Source organism: Aythya fuligula, chromosome 1 (assembly GCF_009819795.1).
Source record: "Aythya fuligula isolate bAytFul2 chromosome 1, bAytFul2.pri, whole genome shotgun sequence".
NCBI classification, from domain to species: Eukaryota; Metazoa; Chordata; class Aves; order Anseriformes; family Anatidae; genus Aythya; species Aythya fuligula.
Genome location: NC_045559.1, coordinates 46874867 through 46892463, shown reverse-complemented (window position 1 = coordinate 46892463; position 17597 = coordinate 46874867). Strand labels below are relative to the sequence as shown.

Genomic DNA, 17597 nt, shown 5'->3' with positions numbered 1-17597 from the left:
CAGCGTCCCTGAACACTGCAGCCTCCTTCACACAACTCACCTTGGAGCCCTGACCTGCCTGGAAAGCCTCCCCTTTGAAGCCACAGTGTTGTGTAATGAAACTTAATTGGATGTTTCATCATGAGCTGGAAATTACCACATAACTGGAACAGCGAGAGACCTGCGCGGAGTTGATTAATTCAAGAAAATGTGGCTGAACTTTAGCAAGTTAGCCCGAATTAAGCACTGCCACAAGAAGCTGTTTTATTTGTTTCTACCGTAGTGAGGGGTCAGCCACGTCCCAGGCCCCAGGGGCCACGGAAGCAGCAGAAAGAAGATGAGGGCAGCTGGGTTGGGGTGGAGAGCAGGGGAAGGGTGCGACTGAAACATCACCGTGGCCGGCATCTCAGTGGTGCCAGCCAGCCCCCGGCCTCGACAGACACCTGAGGTCACACAACCCTCTTTTTGATAGCTTTATGAGGCTCCACTGGCTGCTGCCCAGCACTGGGCCATGGCTGTCCCTGAAGTCAGGAGCGCTGCTCCTCGGCCCTTCTGCTCTCAGGGCTGTAGTGACCAGGAGCGAGGCCTCATGGAGTTGGCCCCGAGGCAGACGAGCGCCTACGGATGGCACAATCCCCGCCTGACGCTGCAGCAAGCCCGCTGCACCTCCCTGCCTGCTGCACCTTCCTGCCTGGCCCTTCCCCAGCCCAGACACTGAGAGCTGTCAGCACATGCCAGGACTGCATGGGTTAGTTAGTGAGCAAATCCTCTCTGCAGAGCATGTCAGAAGTCAAGTGTTAGTACTAAAGTGCAGTATATTCTGCCTCATCTGGTCTGGCGTGGCTTGCGGACAGCCTCTTAGTGAATACAGACATGAACTGTAACTGCTTGAGAGAAATTCTCCTCATGGTTCGTGTTCACAATTGTGCTTCTTCTGTCCTAAAGCTACATCTTAACTTTCACTTTTGCAAAGAGCTTTTCTGCTTAACTTCTCTGAAGGGCAGATGAAAAACATGGATTTTAATTACTGTTCTGTAGACTAAGAAACATTTTTGGAAGCAGAATGGATGGCAAACATTTCTCTCTGTTATTAACTTTCCCATTGTGATTACAGCTGTATTGTTATGTCAACTTTGATATGAAATATAGCCAATAATAGGCTCATACATCCCTGCACACTGAGAAGTTATCCAGGTTCCATCCTCTGCTTCACATTCCTGATGGCTGATGCAGGCGTTTGGTATCCATCGTACTGTACAGAAATCACAGGCCTTGAAAACATCTGGAGTCAGTTGCTAATGCTAAATGCATGTGCTTTGGGGCTGAACGCTTTGAGATAAAGACTAATTTTATTATTTTTTTATTTTTTTTTTACCTTTTGGCCTCTTACAGTTTCCAACTCTGCTAAATGGTCACATACCAGTGCCACTCCCCAGTCTGGACGGAGCCTCCTCTCCAGTACTGCTTTCTCCAAACGCTCAGAAATCCTGATGATGCCTCATCGCGTTAAGGACTTTTTGGTGGATTTAACACTTCATTCCTATGGGCTAGTTTTTCCTGTGTCATGAGAAGGACATTGTGAAACCCTCTATTACTTTGGTTTGCACTTTTCATTACATGGATAATCTACTTTTATTATGTTAGCATTTTTTAAACAGTGTTTATATATAAAAATATATATAAATCTGTTTTGCATTAAATGAATTATAATTTTTTTTATATCATAGCTCTCAAGTGTTGAACACTTCTGTTGTTGATGAAGTACTTTTTGTAATGGATTGCAACAATGTATCTAATAAGGATGTGAAGCTTCTTTTTAATACCTTTTTCTGCATATTATGCATTGTGCTTGTGTAAACTATAACCGGCTGTGCCTTCTTTTGCATAATGTCATGTAAATGATTTATATATTTTCTAGTATTAAGATAAAAAGTTGAAAGACAAAACTAGTATTGAACAGCCCTATGGTAGTATTTCAGTATTTTCTCCACGGATAGGCTGTATGATGCAGTGTATTCATGTAACTTTGTATTAAGTGCTTTCAAATTGTATAAAAATAGCCTTATAATTTTTCTTTGCTGAAGTGAAAAACGTAATAAATGTTACAGTCAGGAGATGTATTTAGGAGTAACAAAGCCACATTTACGCCCAAATTCTTCTGTGGAGTTGCAACAGGGAGGAACTGGGCTTTGTGTATTCACAAAACATTTCCAGCATTTGAAAACACTTCTGTAGAAAAGAAGAACGTTGCTCAGAATTTATTTGGCATATACTTCTTACGAACTGTCGACATTACAGCTGGAAAGACTGCAGGTGATCTCTGTCCTCCCAGGGAATGAGGATCGTTCCCGATAGAGAATTTCCAGGTGCTTTGTTCAGTCGTGCCAAGTGCCTTCTACCATTTCCCTGGAAAGATTCTTCTAGCTACTAAAGCTGAGAAGGTCACATTTCCCCTTCCCCAAAAGCTGGAAAAGTTACAGGACTGTAAATTAATGTCTGGTGCTTGTAAGGAGGCATACTGTACATGTGGGATGTTTATGTATAAACATCTGAATTCTGGATTAAAAAACAGCACTGTGTTACCATATACTTGCAACTTGAACCTACGAGGTATGTCCTCTACCTTGAGGTGATGCTTTAGTCATCTAAATGTCAGGTTAGGATGAGGCTAGACTCCCTGGCACCACAGATTCTAATCTTGGCAGGGCTGATGCAAATCGTCCGTTTTCTGAGGTGGCTAAATTGGATTGAACGCCGTTTTACCATGTAGGTCTTTCAGATGAGACCTTCAAAAACCAAACCAAAATCAGGATCCTGTTTGCTACAGGTCATTAGAGCCTCTACTTTGTTTTCTGGCCAAGCAGCTGGTCAAAAGTCCATTCGTTTTGAAACCTATGCAGTGAGTTGTCTGCTGATTTTCTGCTTGGATGCATTTCAGTGATGATGTGTGTAGTTAATTGTAAAGTGCTTTTGGATCCTTCTACCTGAAAGGTGCTAAATAAACATTTTATTACTGCAGTTCTGATGTTGAGAAGCCGTTTTTTGGGCAGAGGTAGTCTGACAAAAGGGAGCAGGAATTTTTCTCAGGCAGCTGGGTTGCACAACCAAAAATGACTCCTTGGTTTCACTCGGAGTAATTAACTGACTAAAAAACTGCCATATCTGCATGAAACACCAGCGCTGATAAACAGCACCAAGGTGCAGGACATGAGGAAAAAGAATGAAACAAATGGGAAGTCATTCACTTGATTCAGCATTTTAAGAGCTCCAAGAAGGACCATCCCATGGAGTCGAAACCAGAAGATGAGCTTATTGAAAATTTATGAGTGAAGGGATATTTTACACTAAGAAAAGTCAGAATAGGTTGGAAGAAAAGGCAGCACATAACTAATGAGATTGACTAGTCTGGTGGAAGTTAAATCACGAGGGCTTGCAGGTCAAACATTTCCCTTTCAACAGATGAATCCTCCCAGCTACGTGGAATATTTTTCAGTAACTAAGTTACACAGAAGCAATTATTCACACTCAAGAGCCAACAATCTTCTCGTTTTTTAAAAAGCATAAACGCCTACTCCAGTAGTCTCGCCTTGCATATAACCAGTACAGCTAATGGGAGAACAAGGCATAAAGATTAAGTGCTTCTCACTGTGAATTAAAAAGTAATGACAAATACTCATGAAAATTTAATCTTTGAATTAATAAAAGGTATTGGATACCGCACTGAAAAAAAAACACAACAAACCAACAAACAGATTAAGATGAGAGGAAGAAGTGCATAACAGAGAAGAGATTCTTAAAAGAAAAAAACACCCAGATTCTTGTAATTTTGTTTCTTCCAAGGTTTTATTGTTAGCAAGGCAGAATCTTTCTTTTTGGAAAGCTCAACACCCCTCTACTGCCCTCCCCCCCCCCCCCACCTTCCAATATGCACACCCTTGAATGACTTTTCTTTTAAAAATAAAGAAAATAACAATTTTGGGACAAAAATCTGTTTCAACAAAAACAGATCCAGAAGAATCCAATAAAAACTTAAGGGAAGGCAGTCAGAAACAAGAACGTTAGTGCTGTCTTCTCATCTTTGAGAGAATAAAAAATAGCAGTAGAACATGTTTTCTTCTGCTGCTTGACTTTTCAATTAAAAAAAAAAAAAAAAAAGGTTGTCAAAATGAAATCTGCCTTGCAAATTGGTCAATTATGTGGAACAAAAATTCTTCCTAGAGGGGACAAAATGAAATGATATTTAAACAAATAAAGTCCAGCCTCTCAAGTCTAACACTTACCTAAAACACTAGCTCATTATGCTTTATGCTTCAAAGAAAATATTCCATTAGTAATTTTCCATTGAATTTTCTTAATAAGTACCTTTAACTGTAGAGAAAAAGAATCAAATAAATGTTTGTAAAATAAACACTGTGAAAGTGTCAGTATTTCTGTGCCAGTGGAGAGCTCCAAGACAACAGTCTTGAACAACACTGGAGTTATTCTCTCTTGAATGTTCTTGGTGATCGCTGCAGTTTGATCATACTCGAAGGATTTTTTTGGATAGGTTCACACTTTATTCATACTTCAGCAATATGCAAAGTTAAGTTTTCAGTGGTTTATAGGCTGGGCCCATGATCAGGCTATTTTTGGCTTACCTTTATATTGCTTTTTTTTTTTTGGAGAAGCAAGTATCCACCAGCAGGGCTACAGCTACGGGGTGGTTTTGCCAAGAGATGACACACAGCTTCTGCCCTGACTCAGCCTGCACTTTGGTGGCACAGGTAGGTAGGTGCCTTCTGCTCTAAAGAACACTTCCAAGGCAGGGAAAACAGTGATGGGTGATAACAAACTACAGAAAAAGAAAGATTTGAAATTTGTCCATTACGTCAACACAGAACAACTTGTTTTGTCTGAATAAAACCAGTCTCATCAGACAGATACGTGCCAATCTGGAAATAATGAACTGTCAACAAGACGAGTGATTAAAGGGGAGACACTCCTTTAAAACAGACTATGGGATTTAACAGAACGAGTTTCTACATTAAGAGGCTGTGTCATCGTGTGCCTATAGGAAGCATCTTTAGAAGCCATCATGACCACCAGCTCCCTTTTAGTTTAACTGTAGCAGCTCTTACCAATTAATACAAGTGCTCTGCCTGCACAGATGGAGCACAAGCCTATTTCTTGAGGGCAAAGAGATTGACAGCATTAGTCAGGAAGAACATAAATTTACTTAAATGAACAAAAAAGGAGAATGTACCTCAGGCAAGGACTCTGGAGCAACTGGTATCACGGCCTGCCTTGTGGGGTATTTGTAAAACAGCTTCTTACAGGAAAGGACTCTTGCTTTCTCTCCATCCCCCCCCCCAAAGATTTCCATCAGTTCATTTCATGTTTGCTCTGCTAGAAGCACATATGGATAAATGCAACCTTAATTATTCCTGATCTAGCTCCAGGCCAGCTTCCTCCCTCTGCAAATTAAGGAAAAGGACATGGAAAAGTGAAAACAAAAAGGCTTTGAAAAAATGAGCTCATGGTGTGAAAGAGGAGGAGCCAGCAGTGCTGGCACTGCTCTGCAGGGCCTGGAGGGAGGTGTTCTGCAAGAGCATGTTGGAAAGGGGATGGGGAAGAGCATTCTCCCAGCTCTGCAATCCGCAGTGATGGCATTTCTGTCAGCAAGAAGATCCCACTGCAACTAACAAAGAAGCTTCATAGCTCTCCGAGGGATATATTTTTTTCAAGGTATGGCATGTGAGCTGAAAAGACTCATATTTCATTAGGAGGACCATAAAAGCAATCTGCTTAGGCAGGTCTGTTCCTTAAGTGATTTTGGAGGATGCAACCAGGGCAATAAATCGAGCAGTTATTTACATCGGTAAGTATGTGCAGATGTGTGTTCACAGCTTAAGTTGGCTCAGAAATCACAAGACTTGAATGAGTTAAGGGATTTCAGAGAACGCGAAAATAATGGAACATTTTAATGTACACATTTTTCCACTGACATCAATCTTTTTCTCTCAGATAATGAGAGAAAGGCAGTACAGTCTCATGAAAAACACACACACACAAGATTTTTTAAAAATCTAGAATGGCTGAATTCTAATCCCAGTTCTGCCAACAAGTTCACTGTGGCCTTGTTCAACTCAATTCCATGGACAAAAAGCTCTAGGGTATGAGTTACGAAGCCCACATATCTACCTGGCTTTTGTGCTTTGCAAAATCACCATACCCACACAGTCAGCTTACTTTACAGTGTGCCAATTAGCTAAACATTTGTGCAGTGTTTCCACTGTGTTACATACCCTGTGCTTGTTTTCTTGTCAATCTTTTAAATTGGGCTGACACGGATGCTGGTGAGATACGAGTACTGATCCATGCGCGGGCCAAACAGTAGTAGTAAATCTCTTAACAGGCCCGCCTCTGAAATGGGGAGGATTGACTGTAAAAACGAAGCATAAATGTTCCTGCCAAAAGTTGGAAAAATTCATAAATATGCTGCATTTTTTTCAAAGCCAAACATTACTAAGGGGGGAGAGGAAGTATTGAAATGTGCTAACAAGGCACAAGAACGATTAAACTCTGCTCTTTAGTGACCAGACAAACCGATCACGGCTGTGGCAACGTGGTGTTCATTTAAGGTACGTTCCAGTTTTTCTCTGTGTCACTACAGGCTACAGCCATGCATTTCCACACCCTAATTTATTTGGATTTCTTTCAAGTCTGACCTTAATTCTGGGTATTTCCTGGGTTTATAATGCTTAGCTTGTGGATGTTTACAACATACCTTTCATATATTTTGTCCTCAATAAATGAATGTACTCTTAACCTTAATTCCATCTTAACATTGCAAAACAGAAATAACGTGCTTTTATTAAATTGAAAAACCCATGTGCAAACACCAAGCAAGACTCCCAAGGAATGCTACCTTGCAGTTTTCCAAATGATTTGCAGATACAAAGTATGTTGTTCTTTAATAATTGTTTATTTTAACTTTTATTGCCCAATTCAGGGATACACTCTGGCTACTTAATGCTGTGGTAAAGCAGCACAAAAATAACACAGCTGTGTTGAGATGCATGTTTCACTAGAGCATTGCTGAGCAGCTGGTTTGTCCCTTTCAATCTCCCACTCTTTCCTGGCCTGTAAATTCCCCACCCTCCACCCACCCTTTCTCCTCTTCAGCCTTCACCTGCATGTGCACACCACCTTGTGACCACCTGCTTCTTTCCTGCCTTCGAATCCACCTTTTTTCCTACACACACCTATACACACACCTTGGCCTTTCCGCCTCTGGGTAGACGGGGTACAATGGGTATATCCTCTACAAATACTTATTTAAAATCAGCAGCTACTTGCAGGCCATTTCTCCTTAACTGATCACCCATCGTCAAGCAGAGGCTGTTGTAACCAAATCTTGTCAATCATCCCATTTTAGTGAGCATCTGCTTGATGTTCACTGTGGCTGAGGCCTTCTCCCAGAAGGGTCAGCACTCGCTGCGTTCTCGGTGACAGTGAAACCAGGCCTGTACTGCCTGATGCTGTCAGACAGGGGACGGGAACACTGAATTGCACAAAAACGATGTCAGAGAAATGCCCAGTGACTTCAGACTCACTGACTACTGCCCCAAACAGGCATCTGCCACAGAATTGCCTCTGCTGATGCAGGAATTTTGATTATGGACCAAAAAAAAAAAAAAAAAAAAAAAGAGAGAGAGACCCCAACAAAACTGGCTTGACCACAGATGCCGAATTTCTTAAAAAATACATTCTTTAAAGCTACCTCCTAGTGAAGCAAACCAATTCATTTGTAGATCTTTAGAAAAATCTCTTTATATTCAGAGTGCTTCAATTTTATGGAAGATCTTTTCATCTGTAACAACACCAAATTCCTATCCAAAATGGAAATCTCCTTTTGTTAGCTGCAGCTGATCCCCTTCTAAATTTGTTAATGCACTTCATTTTACCAGTTAAACCTTTAAGTCCTTTACTCATTAGTGTCACATTATTTCTTGTTCTTTTATGACCTAGAAAATATTACTGTTCTAGAAATGCTAAATCCCACATTTATCCACAGTGAACATTTACTCTATATTTTCACTACTTCTGTAGAAAAAAAAATGTTTTTTTGATACTCCTTTCTTCAACACCATTACATCTACAACATATTTCCTACAAAGTTAATCAGTATAAAATCTAGATCAGATCCATAGCAACTATAAAAATATATATAACAACTATTTCAGGACAAAGGTTTTTCAATCAGTGCCAAATCTGCCTCTGACACACATGAGACACTCCCACTGGTATCAGTGGGAGTTCAAATCCATGCATCCGAGCCACGTCTCACCTTCCTAGAGCTACACAAAACTCCTGATACCACGTGACATGCAGGACTTCATCGCTAACAATCAGACTATGGACCATGTTTATGATAAGATCCTGAACGGCCTCAGTTGCAGATGAGTGATACCACCCTCGCTGCCACTACTTCTGGGCTGCATGAATTCATAAGCAGCTAGAGTTCAAACTGATGACTCCCACAACACACAGATCTAGCTAAGTTGCCAACAATGCCCCAAGAACTGCAAGTTCACTTAGTCTGTATTTTTAACAGCACAGGGCCTTTGTCGTTATAAATTTCAAAACAAAACCAAAGAATTCCACATAATATTTATACTTTCAAAAGTACAATATTAATACAGGTCGGTCAGTTAGAAATAACAGCAGTTTGTTAGGTCTACAAGATTTAACGTAAAACCGGTTTACAAATGCTGAAAAGCAGTAGTGGTCCAAGAGTCACCATTACACATTAACTTCTCTCTTCCAGAAAATAAAAAAAAAAATCCCAATTCAAATTTACCAGTATCAATGAAATATTAATAAAACACCCCCAAACATGCCACAATCACTATTCACAAATAAAGTTAAAATGAAATATACAAAAATTCACTTAATACTGTTAAATAACAATAAACTACAAGATTTCCTGAACAGAAATGGTAGGACCCCTGAATGTTTTACAGTGAATGTCAGGAAAAATTAAGTTACCTATGACTATTTTCATGATATACCAGCCAAAGATTTACATGACCATTTCAAAATATACCAATAAAGATTTACAGTCTCTTTAAGATGCACTAAACAAATAGGTTCATAAAGGTGAACACAAATGCTTAAAAATACTGTAACCATCACCAAGGGTGTACTTATGATACTCACTGAGATGCATAAGCATAGTAGTAACATCTTTACTATCTCTGGTAAACAGATAACATCTAAGATCTGAGAAACTCTCTAAGTTCCCATTTTAAAAGTTCTGTAGTATAGTGAGTTCTTATCAAGTACAAACTTGCATCTTTCCAGTTGATTTCAAGTGAATAATGCACAAATGGGAGAGCAACAGGGTGGGAAAAGTGTGACATTATTCCCATGTTCTTGTAATTAGTCGTCCTGTTTCTCTGTAATGAAAAGATTCAAAATTTCAAAATTAAGCCAGGGTCCAACATATATGAATCATTTTTTTTTTCTTTTTTTTTTTTTTTTGTTTGTTTTTTTTTTTTTTTTTTTAATACTATTTGTATTTCTAAGTTAAAAACAAGGTAAAAAAAGTCATTGCTTCTGTCAGGTCCCATATGCACAACAATGTGCAAATATCTTATGCTGGAGTGAGCCTGACAAAATTTATTATCCAGTCTCCATGCTCTAATTTATCAATAACTAATATAGGATCTGAGAGCAAATAATAATTACTTTTCACTTGTTTGAATCAACTTTCACACCATGTGCTTTTCAAAAACATAATATGCATTATAATTTTTCAACTATTTCAACACATACTTCCAATGTTAAATAAGGAATTAAGTGCCATGAACTTAGAGCATTAAAGATGGTTCACCTATAGCCAAGCAAAGCTATGTTTACATTCCAGGAAACACTGCAGTTTAAGAAATACAAAAAAAACCCGCAGCAGTAGAACGTTTTATGAAGAGAAACAGATGCATTCACATATTATAAAGCCATTGCAACTTCTTCAGGCATGGAACTGTTGTGTTAACTATACAGACAGTAGTTATTTAGCAGCAATGATTCCGCAATAAATAATGCACTGTGTTTCTCAGTCCTGCACAAAAATTGCAGCTACAGTTACATCAACAGCTGTAACCTACTGGCTCTAGTGGCAGAGGAGACCTTAAAACCAACTGTACAAAAAATTGTCACACTGTGACAACAAATATAAAAACATAATCTGCAGGTTGGAAATAAAAAGACTCCACTGTGAAGAGGACAGTGTAGACAAACTGCGATTCCGAGTCCACCAAAAGAGAGCACTGCCTTCAGATCCGAGTCCTTGATTGATAGGATAGGCTTGGGCTTGACTCTGCACCGCCCACTTTAAAAAAGCATGCTCTGCCTTCTGTTCTTCCCATGTCCTACAACAGAACATGGACCATGGTAAGAAACTTAAGCATTCATGCAACAGATTCAATCATTATCTATATCTCTCCTTCTATGCCGAGAGAATATCCTTTCTTTGGGCTTCAACCAGTATCACAATGTTTTTTTTTTTTTTTTAACCTGCAGTTATTGTGTTAGCATGCAATTTGTAAGTATGAGAAAATATTAATATTTCCATACCTGTCTCTGGGTAAGTGGAATTTCGAAAGCCAGGGTCTTTTTGCAGCTGAATCTCTTTTAGACTGAATATAGAAACACCTGTAATGTAACAGAGAAATTAATTCATATCTATCTGAGCACAACTATGCTTTATTGAGCAAAATTCTATTCTTAATTGTGCAGATTTGGTAAGAAAAAAACCTTTCCTTATTCCCAAATGTTTAAGTCAATATGTATTGGACTTCTTTAATAGACTAAAGAATTTTTCATTAAGCGATTGTTGTCAGTTAACCCTGATATATAGCTAAGCATCATGAAGCTGCTTGCTAACTTCCCCAAAGCCCTAGTGTATGAGGAAGAGGAAAGGAAAAGCAAAATCAAAATCAAGAAAACCTGAGATGAAAACTCTTTAGTAAGTGAAGGAGGCGAAGAAGAGATAAAAAACAAAAGTGATGCAAAGGCAGTAACTCACCACCTCCCATGTGTAGGTTGATGCCCTGCCAGTTCCATAGCAAAATACGGCTAACTTCCCCAACAGACCCCTCACCCCCCACCATGCCCCCCTTCCTCCTTTTTGATTCCCGAGCATGACATTATATGTTATAGGTTATCTCTTTGGACAGTTCAGGTTATCTGCCTGCTGTGTCCCCAACATGTTGCACATTCCCCAGTCTATTCACTGTGGGGGAAAGTGAGAAAAGAGAAGGCCTTGACACTGTGCAAACACTGCTGAGCCATAGCTAGAGCACTGGTGTGTTATCAGCACTGTTTTGGTGACAAATATAAGACATGGCACCATGCAAGGTGCTATGATGAAAATTAAATCCATCCCAGCCAGACGCAGGACAGTAGTGTACTATCTTAACAATACTCCTCTGTTGCTTTACTACTATACTCTTACTTTCAGGCAAAGTATGTATTCTTGTTCCAAGGCTTCTGAAGTATGCATGTTTCATGGCCTCTTCTGCCGAAATTCTCTTCTTTGATTCATACTATTAACATACAAGGATGTAAGTGCATCAGTTTTAATTTAAAAATCCTTTGTATTAAGTGATTTCATCAAAGGAAGAAAGAGTTCAACTTGCTCAAATCTTTCTTACCAACTCACTAGGACATCTTTGTTTTCATTACTTTTATTTCACAGATGAAACACCTAACATATGTTATCTAAATTAGAATTATCAACATATGAGATTGCTAAAATACTCAACTGCTGTAAATGGATGCAAATAGAAGTATACTTAATCTTTATTTGTAGTTGTAACAATGATTAGATGTCAGACTTTGGGCTACTTTATGTTCTAATATTAAATTACAATTACATGAGATCACAAAAGCTTTCTAATTAGAATGGACTATGCTGCAGTATTTTGCATAAAAGGGAACTTCAGACAACATGGTCTTCAATCTGTGCTTAACAATCTCATGTTTGGCATATTTAGAAATTTGGACAAAGATTCAGACATTTAAAAATGGTGTACACAAAGAAGAACAAAGTCTAAACAAGGACTGCAAGAACTACTCTCAAAGAGTGTGTAAATAGATGAAGACTTGGTATAGAATTTAAACCACTGGCTGCAAAGCAGAGTTACTGCACTCCACCTAATACACTAAGGCGTCTTAACACAGTGAAGTTACAGGGCTTCTACATTCTTTCAAAGACTTAAGAGTTGGCCTTCCATCTTGCCTCCCCTCTTCTTGTTTCTTGGCTCATTTTTAATACAGATTAAAAGATTAAAGCCACATAACACTTTACCTTTTGAATATAAACAGTTGGAAAGATCAAAGAGTATTCTTTACATTAGTAGATGCTTCTCTAGTGGGAAGCAAAATCCATCTTTACAGAACCGTAGTATTTGTATTTAAAAGTTCTGTTTTAATACTGTATTTCAAAAGTGTTTTAGTTTTTCAGGGAATTGCTAACAGAATCAATTACTTTTTTTACAAACAGTAATCAGAGAGAAGAAATTGCTTCTTGCAAAAGAAAAAACAAAAACATCAACAGAAAAACCCTACCCAAAACCACAACTCCAACAAAAAAAAACACAGCCAAAATACCAGCTTTTAAGTTCCTGCAGCATTTAGCCTGACAATCATTCTTCCTAAACCTGTCATCCACTACAGACTCAGCTGCACTTTGAGTTAGATCTAACAGGTACTATGCTTATAATTACAATTTTACATAATACATCAAAACTCTAAACTTGCACTTTTAATAAACTAAAGCCACAAAACATATCTTACTTGAAGGAACTTCGCTATCAATTCAATTCCTTCCGTGTCTAGCCTAAAAAAAAAAAAGTTATTGAATTATATTTACAGAAGCCGATCTGCAAAGTAACCGATTAAAGTTGAATTTTAAGAAGTGAATGTTTTCACCCAAACAACTTTACTACTTGTGAATGTGTATACATACAAGTAGCACTATCTCAGAACACGATGAAAATACCGGGAACATACAAATCTTGAGCTTTGTATTGTGATTTAGTAGATTGACCCAGGTCATTCACTAGGAGAACACAATGTTAGATCTTTTTCTCAGAGTCAATAAAAATGTGTTAGGCTTTGTTATAAACTTTATTTACAACCTCCGTGCTGTTAACAATACTGATGCAGACCCTTGAAGTTCCTCATACTGATTTTAGAATGATTTCAAGAGACTGCTCAAGGAAACCTTGCCATTTTAACAATAAGCCTATTATATAACAAGAGAATTTGCAAGTGCTGTGTGAATACTCCCACTATGCAGGCATTATTAACAAGGCGTTTACAGTTCTATAGGTCATTATGGAGCTTTGAATGATATTAGACAAAGTAATTGCATAGTAATGGGATTATGCTTTGCATTAATATCTGCCCACAATGATGTACAATTTTCCAGCATTCACTAGCACACCATACTTGGAACCTTGTTCACATTTACAAATATTCAAAGCTATAGGAATGTATATCTTCTTTTAAATAAAACACAAAATACCTTGGTGCGTGGTTGATTAGGGGTTGTGGTTTATATTTAGGGAAGTTGTAGTTTCTAAATTCATCACTGGAAGAAATACCTGGCCATGTTTCTTGACATGGGGTTCCTGTATTTAAAAAAAGCAATAAATTCAACTTACAAAAAATCACCACCAACAAAACAACAACAAAAATAACCCCTTTCCCCCACAGACCTGTAAAGAAACAGCCCTGACATAAATAAGCACTTAATCCTGTAATTTGAACAGGAAAAAAAAGGAGGCAATGCTGTACAAACTCATCTGTGCACTCAGGTTGATCATTTTTAATCAAGAACACACTCATTCATCTTAAAGACAATGGAACATAAAATGTAATTTTTAATAGATAAAGATCTACAGTTCTCCCAGAAAACAAAAAAAGTGTTTAGAAGAATAAACATATACCTGTAACAGTGCTGCTAAAAGTAACACTTACCTAGAAGCCTGAAAATTAAGTGCAGCTCATCTTCAACAGTTGAACCAGGGAAGAGAGGCCTTCCTGATGCCATTTCAAAAAATATGCACCCAACTCCCCTTTTATAGAAACAGAGAAAAAGGTAAATCAGAAAAAAAAAATACACAGCAATTTAAGCTTTCTGCTCCTAAAGATATCTATAACTTCTCTTAAATAAAAACAAAGTATATTAGTTAACTACATATTGCTACTAAAAGAAATTTTGAAAGAAGATATGCAGCAACAAAAGAACCATCAAAGACCAAATAAAATCTTTGTCATAGCTATATTATATCCTCTCCCTTCAGATGTCAAGTTAATCCATTGTGTTGTAAGTTCATAGTAAAATACCATGTTGTGTCATCAGGAGAACATGGATTTCTTTTCCCCTAGAAATGTGGGCCTGATGCATGTTTTAGCAATAAAAAAGTACTCTGCATTTTCAAAGACAAACAATAGCATCTTCCCCATCTGTCAACCCTTTCTCTAATATTTAATGCAGTGATAGCCTTCAAAAAGTCGAAGGATTAGTATTTGAATGCTACTACATAGCAATGAAGAACTGGCATTTTTTCAACTTGACTGAGAATAAAAATTAAAACTAGACAAAGCTATACAAACCACATGTCTATTTGAGTTGAATACTCTGAAGATCCAAGGAGAACATCAGGTGGTCTGTACCATAACGTGACAACTTCATTGGAATAAGTCTTCGTAGGCACAGACTTTGCTCTAGCCAATCCTTGATAAAAAGGGAAATAAAGGGTCACGTGCTGTTTCTATGCAATGCTGCTTTTCTTAAATCTTATTTTCCATGGAACTGACAAAGAATTTTCATGAGAGAAGTCAGCTTTAATATACTGACTTGCTAAATACCTTCCAAATTATATTCATTCAAGAGTCCTAATAAATATATTTCTACAATGTGTTTTGACTTAGTATTTACAGAAATCTCATGGTAAGTGTTTTGAAGCATATAAGGCAGGTAAGCAGATCAAAACTTGCAGTAAGCCTATACATGTCATCAAAACAACAAAGCATTATATCAATATAGCATCTTCCCCACAATCTGTGAAATCCTACATTTACCACTTAACAATTACACTGCAAGAAAAAGAAAGCAACAAATGAACCATGAAGCAGTGGAAATGGACCAACAGTGTTGGACTGATCAATAGAGGTTTTTCGCAATAATACTGTCAGTTTGTCAGTAACATCCTCAATAAAATTTAGGTCTGTCGTGTTAAATACAATCTTCTGAGCAACTTTTGTTCACAAACAAGTGAAAAAAAAAACAGCGTTAACACGATTCTCAAAGGACCTTCCCGACATAGAAAATAAAAGGAAATTGTGAATGCTGCACTCGTCTGCAAATGCTCACTGGAAATCTCAAAGGAGCTTGGTGCATCAACACCTGACAATTCTGTACAGGGACAGACCCTTCCTCTTGCTCTCCTTGGTAACTCTGCTTTGGAGTGATTGTGGAGCGTGAGTAACAAACAGCCTGAGCTCCAGCTTAAGGATTTGATTAAATGTCAAATTCAAAGGAAGCTGTAAGACTACTTTCAAACCTCAAGTTCAGTGACAATATGACCTACACATGTATTTTCTTATATCCTGTGAAAGGACAACTTCCATTTTCCATCTGAGAATGCACAAGTTTACTACAGATCTGGTGTTCTCATCTTTCCTTTATAAATGCAACTGCACATACCCATTTCTCTTTTGGCTCCTTCAGATTAATTCTAGCAACCATTATGATTGCTTTCACTAATTTGTTCAAAGCCAAGACAGAAACCAAAACAATGGTTTGTGGAATATTTCTTAGTGTTCACAAATGAAGCCATGGACTGACTAAGAAGTACCAGCTTCTACAGAAAACTGTAAAACTGACACAGACTTGGGCTGGGACCATAGCCAACAGACTGAATGCTGATCCTGCAGTTACAGTTCAGAAGCCATTGCAAAGAAGACAGGATAGCTACATCACAGGCAGCAAATTGCTTGCCTACTGATACTGACTAAAGGATGTTACTTTTCCAGTTATTGACAAACAGCAACAGAACAAGGACAAGGTTCTAAATCCTAGCCTTTTGAATTGGTAAGGATGTACAAAGATGAATTAAATACACATCTTTGGTTCATTTTCCTGATGTTCACAGTGGTTTTCAAATGCACATTCCCAGTTCCAAAGGATTTCCAAGTTCAGTATAATTTGTTTTCAGTATTTTCTTTATAGTGAGTAAAGAAAATATTTGTTACAGAAGAATTTCAGTCCGTACCAAAGTCTGCTAGCTTCAGTTCTCCTTTCTCATTAATTAGTAGATTTTGTGGCTTCAGATCTCGATGCAACACCTTTCTTCTATGACAGTAAGCCAAACCACGAAGAATCTGGTATAAAAACAGCTACAAAAGAGAACATTCAAGTAAATTAGGCCAAAAATGTTAATTTTCAGATTACACTAACTTATAACAGCCTGTTTGGGCACTGCAGAGTTAAAGCTCTGTACTGTAAGCAAGACAAAAATACCTCTAAAAAAGTAAATTAATTTTCCCTATGAGCACACTTAGAGTATCTTCATTATTGTTTACAGATTTAAAATCCTTTTATGCTAATGCATTGCTTTTACACAGTACTTTACAATAAAGATTTTAAGGGAGATTTGTTCTGCATAATTGAAGAGAACCACAGGGCGGTTTAAGTATTTACCAGTGTTCTTCCCCACACTAACATCTTTAAAGGTAACTGTCTCTGGCTACACTCAAGTTCCTTTCTGCCACAGCTCAGCACCTTTTCCATTCAACTGTGCAAAAACTGTTTAAAGATGTTTTGGCAGCCCCTTGGAAAAATACAACTGGATTCATAAGCTCGTGAAATGTGGAGAAGTGGGGAAATGAATATTACTAACATAACCCAACATCCTCTGGCATTTTATATTCATCCACTGACCTCAATACATGCAGGTTTATTTTAGTCCTTTGGAACAGTAAGCCAACCAAGCAACTCTACTCACACATATTAATGCTGCATATTCATAGACATAAAGGTAGTAAGGGATAAAGAAAGGTTTATCAGTGGGTAGCCAAATCAGTTTACTCTATCACTGCATTAATAAATACTACATTGCAATTTCTTATACATATAAGGCATCTGAACTTGAATATGGGCCTTCTGGGTAGCCATTGATGGTATCAATAACTACACAGAAGCCCTCAGGCAGTATCAATGATGAAACGTACAATTAAAAAAATACAGAGCGTTACAAACAATGATGTTTACCAATATGAAAAATTCACCATGTAATAGTGCTTTTGAAAAGAAACACTGGAACGTTTTTATATGACCATTTCCTAACACAGCAGCTTATTTTTGTACCAGGTGACACCACCAAATTCTTTTTCCTAAACTGGACAAGCAACACAGCAGGTGTACTTTACATCCATCTGTTCTCAGTCTGATTATATGGGATCTACCTACTCAAGAAAAAGAGAATTTGGAACATTTTTTCTTTCTTCCTTTCAGTTTTGGAAGAGCAGGATGAGAAACAACTTTTTTTTTTTCTTTTTTTTTT

At 37.9% G+C, this 17597-nt stretch overlaps 2 protein-coding genes across 6 annotated transcripts in view; one reads left to right on the top strand and one right to left on the bottom strand.

Moving 5' to 3' along the window:
- Nucleotides 1-2997, top strand: part of ELK3 (ETS transcription factor ELK3) — a 34344-nt gene extending 31347 nt beyond the window's left edge. For both annotated transcript variants that reach the window (XM_032208001.1, XM_032207999.1), the window contains one exon: nt 1372-2997. In XM_032208001.1, the coding sequence (XP_032063892.1) occupies nt 1372-1470 (99 nt within the window). In that variant the 3' untranslated portion in view covers nt 1471-2997. The remainder of the gene's footprint in view (nt 1-1371) is intronic.
- Nucleotides 2998-8619: 5622 nt separating this feature from the next.
- Nucleotides 8620-17597, bottom strand: part of CDK17 (cyclin dependent kinase 17) — a 58307-nt gene continuing 49329 nt past the window's right edge. For 3 of the 4 annotated variants that reach the window (XM_032185276.1, XM_032185292.1, XM_032185300.1), the window contains 8 exons: nt 16308-16431; nt 14647-14767; nt 14008-14105; nt 13553-13658; nt 12820-12862; nt 11477-11567; nt 10597-10674; nt 9528-10391 (listed from right to left, as the gene is read on the bottom strand). In XM_032185276.1, coding sequence (XP_032041167.1) covers nt 10354-10391; nt 10597-10674; nt 11477-11567; nt 12820-12862; nt 13553-13658; nt 14008-14105; nt 14647-14767; nt 16308-16431 — 699 coding nt within the window. In that variant the 3' untranslated portion in view covers nt 9528-10353. Of the gene's footprint in view, nt 9420-9527; nt 10392-10596; nt 10675-11476; nt 11568-12819; nt 12863-13552; nt 13659-14007; nt 14106-14646; nt 14768-16307; nt 16432-17597 lie in introns of those variants that run through there. The other variant, XM_032185284.1, reaches the window with a different exon arrangement.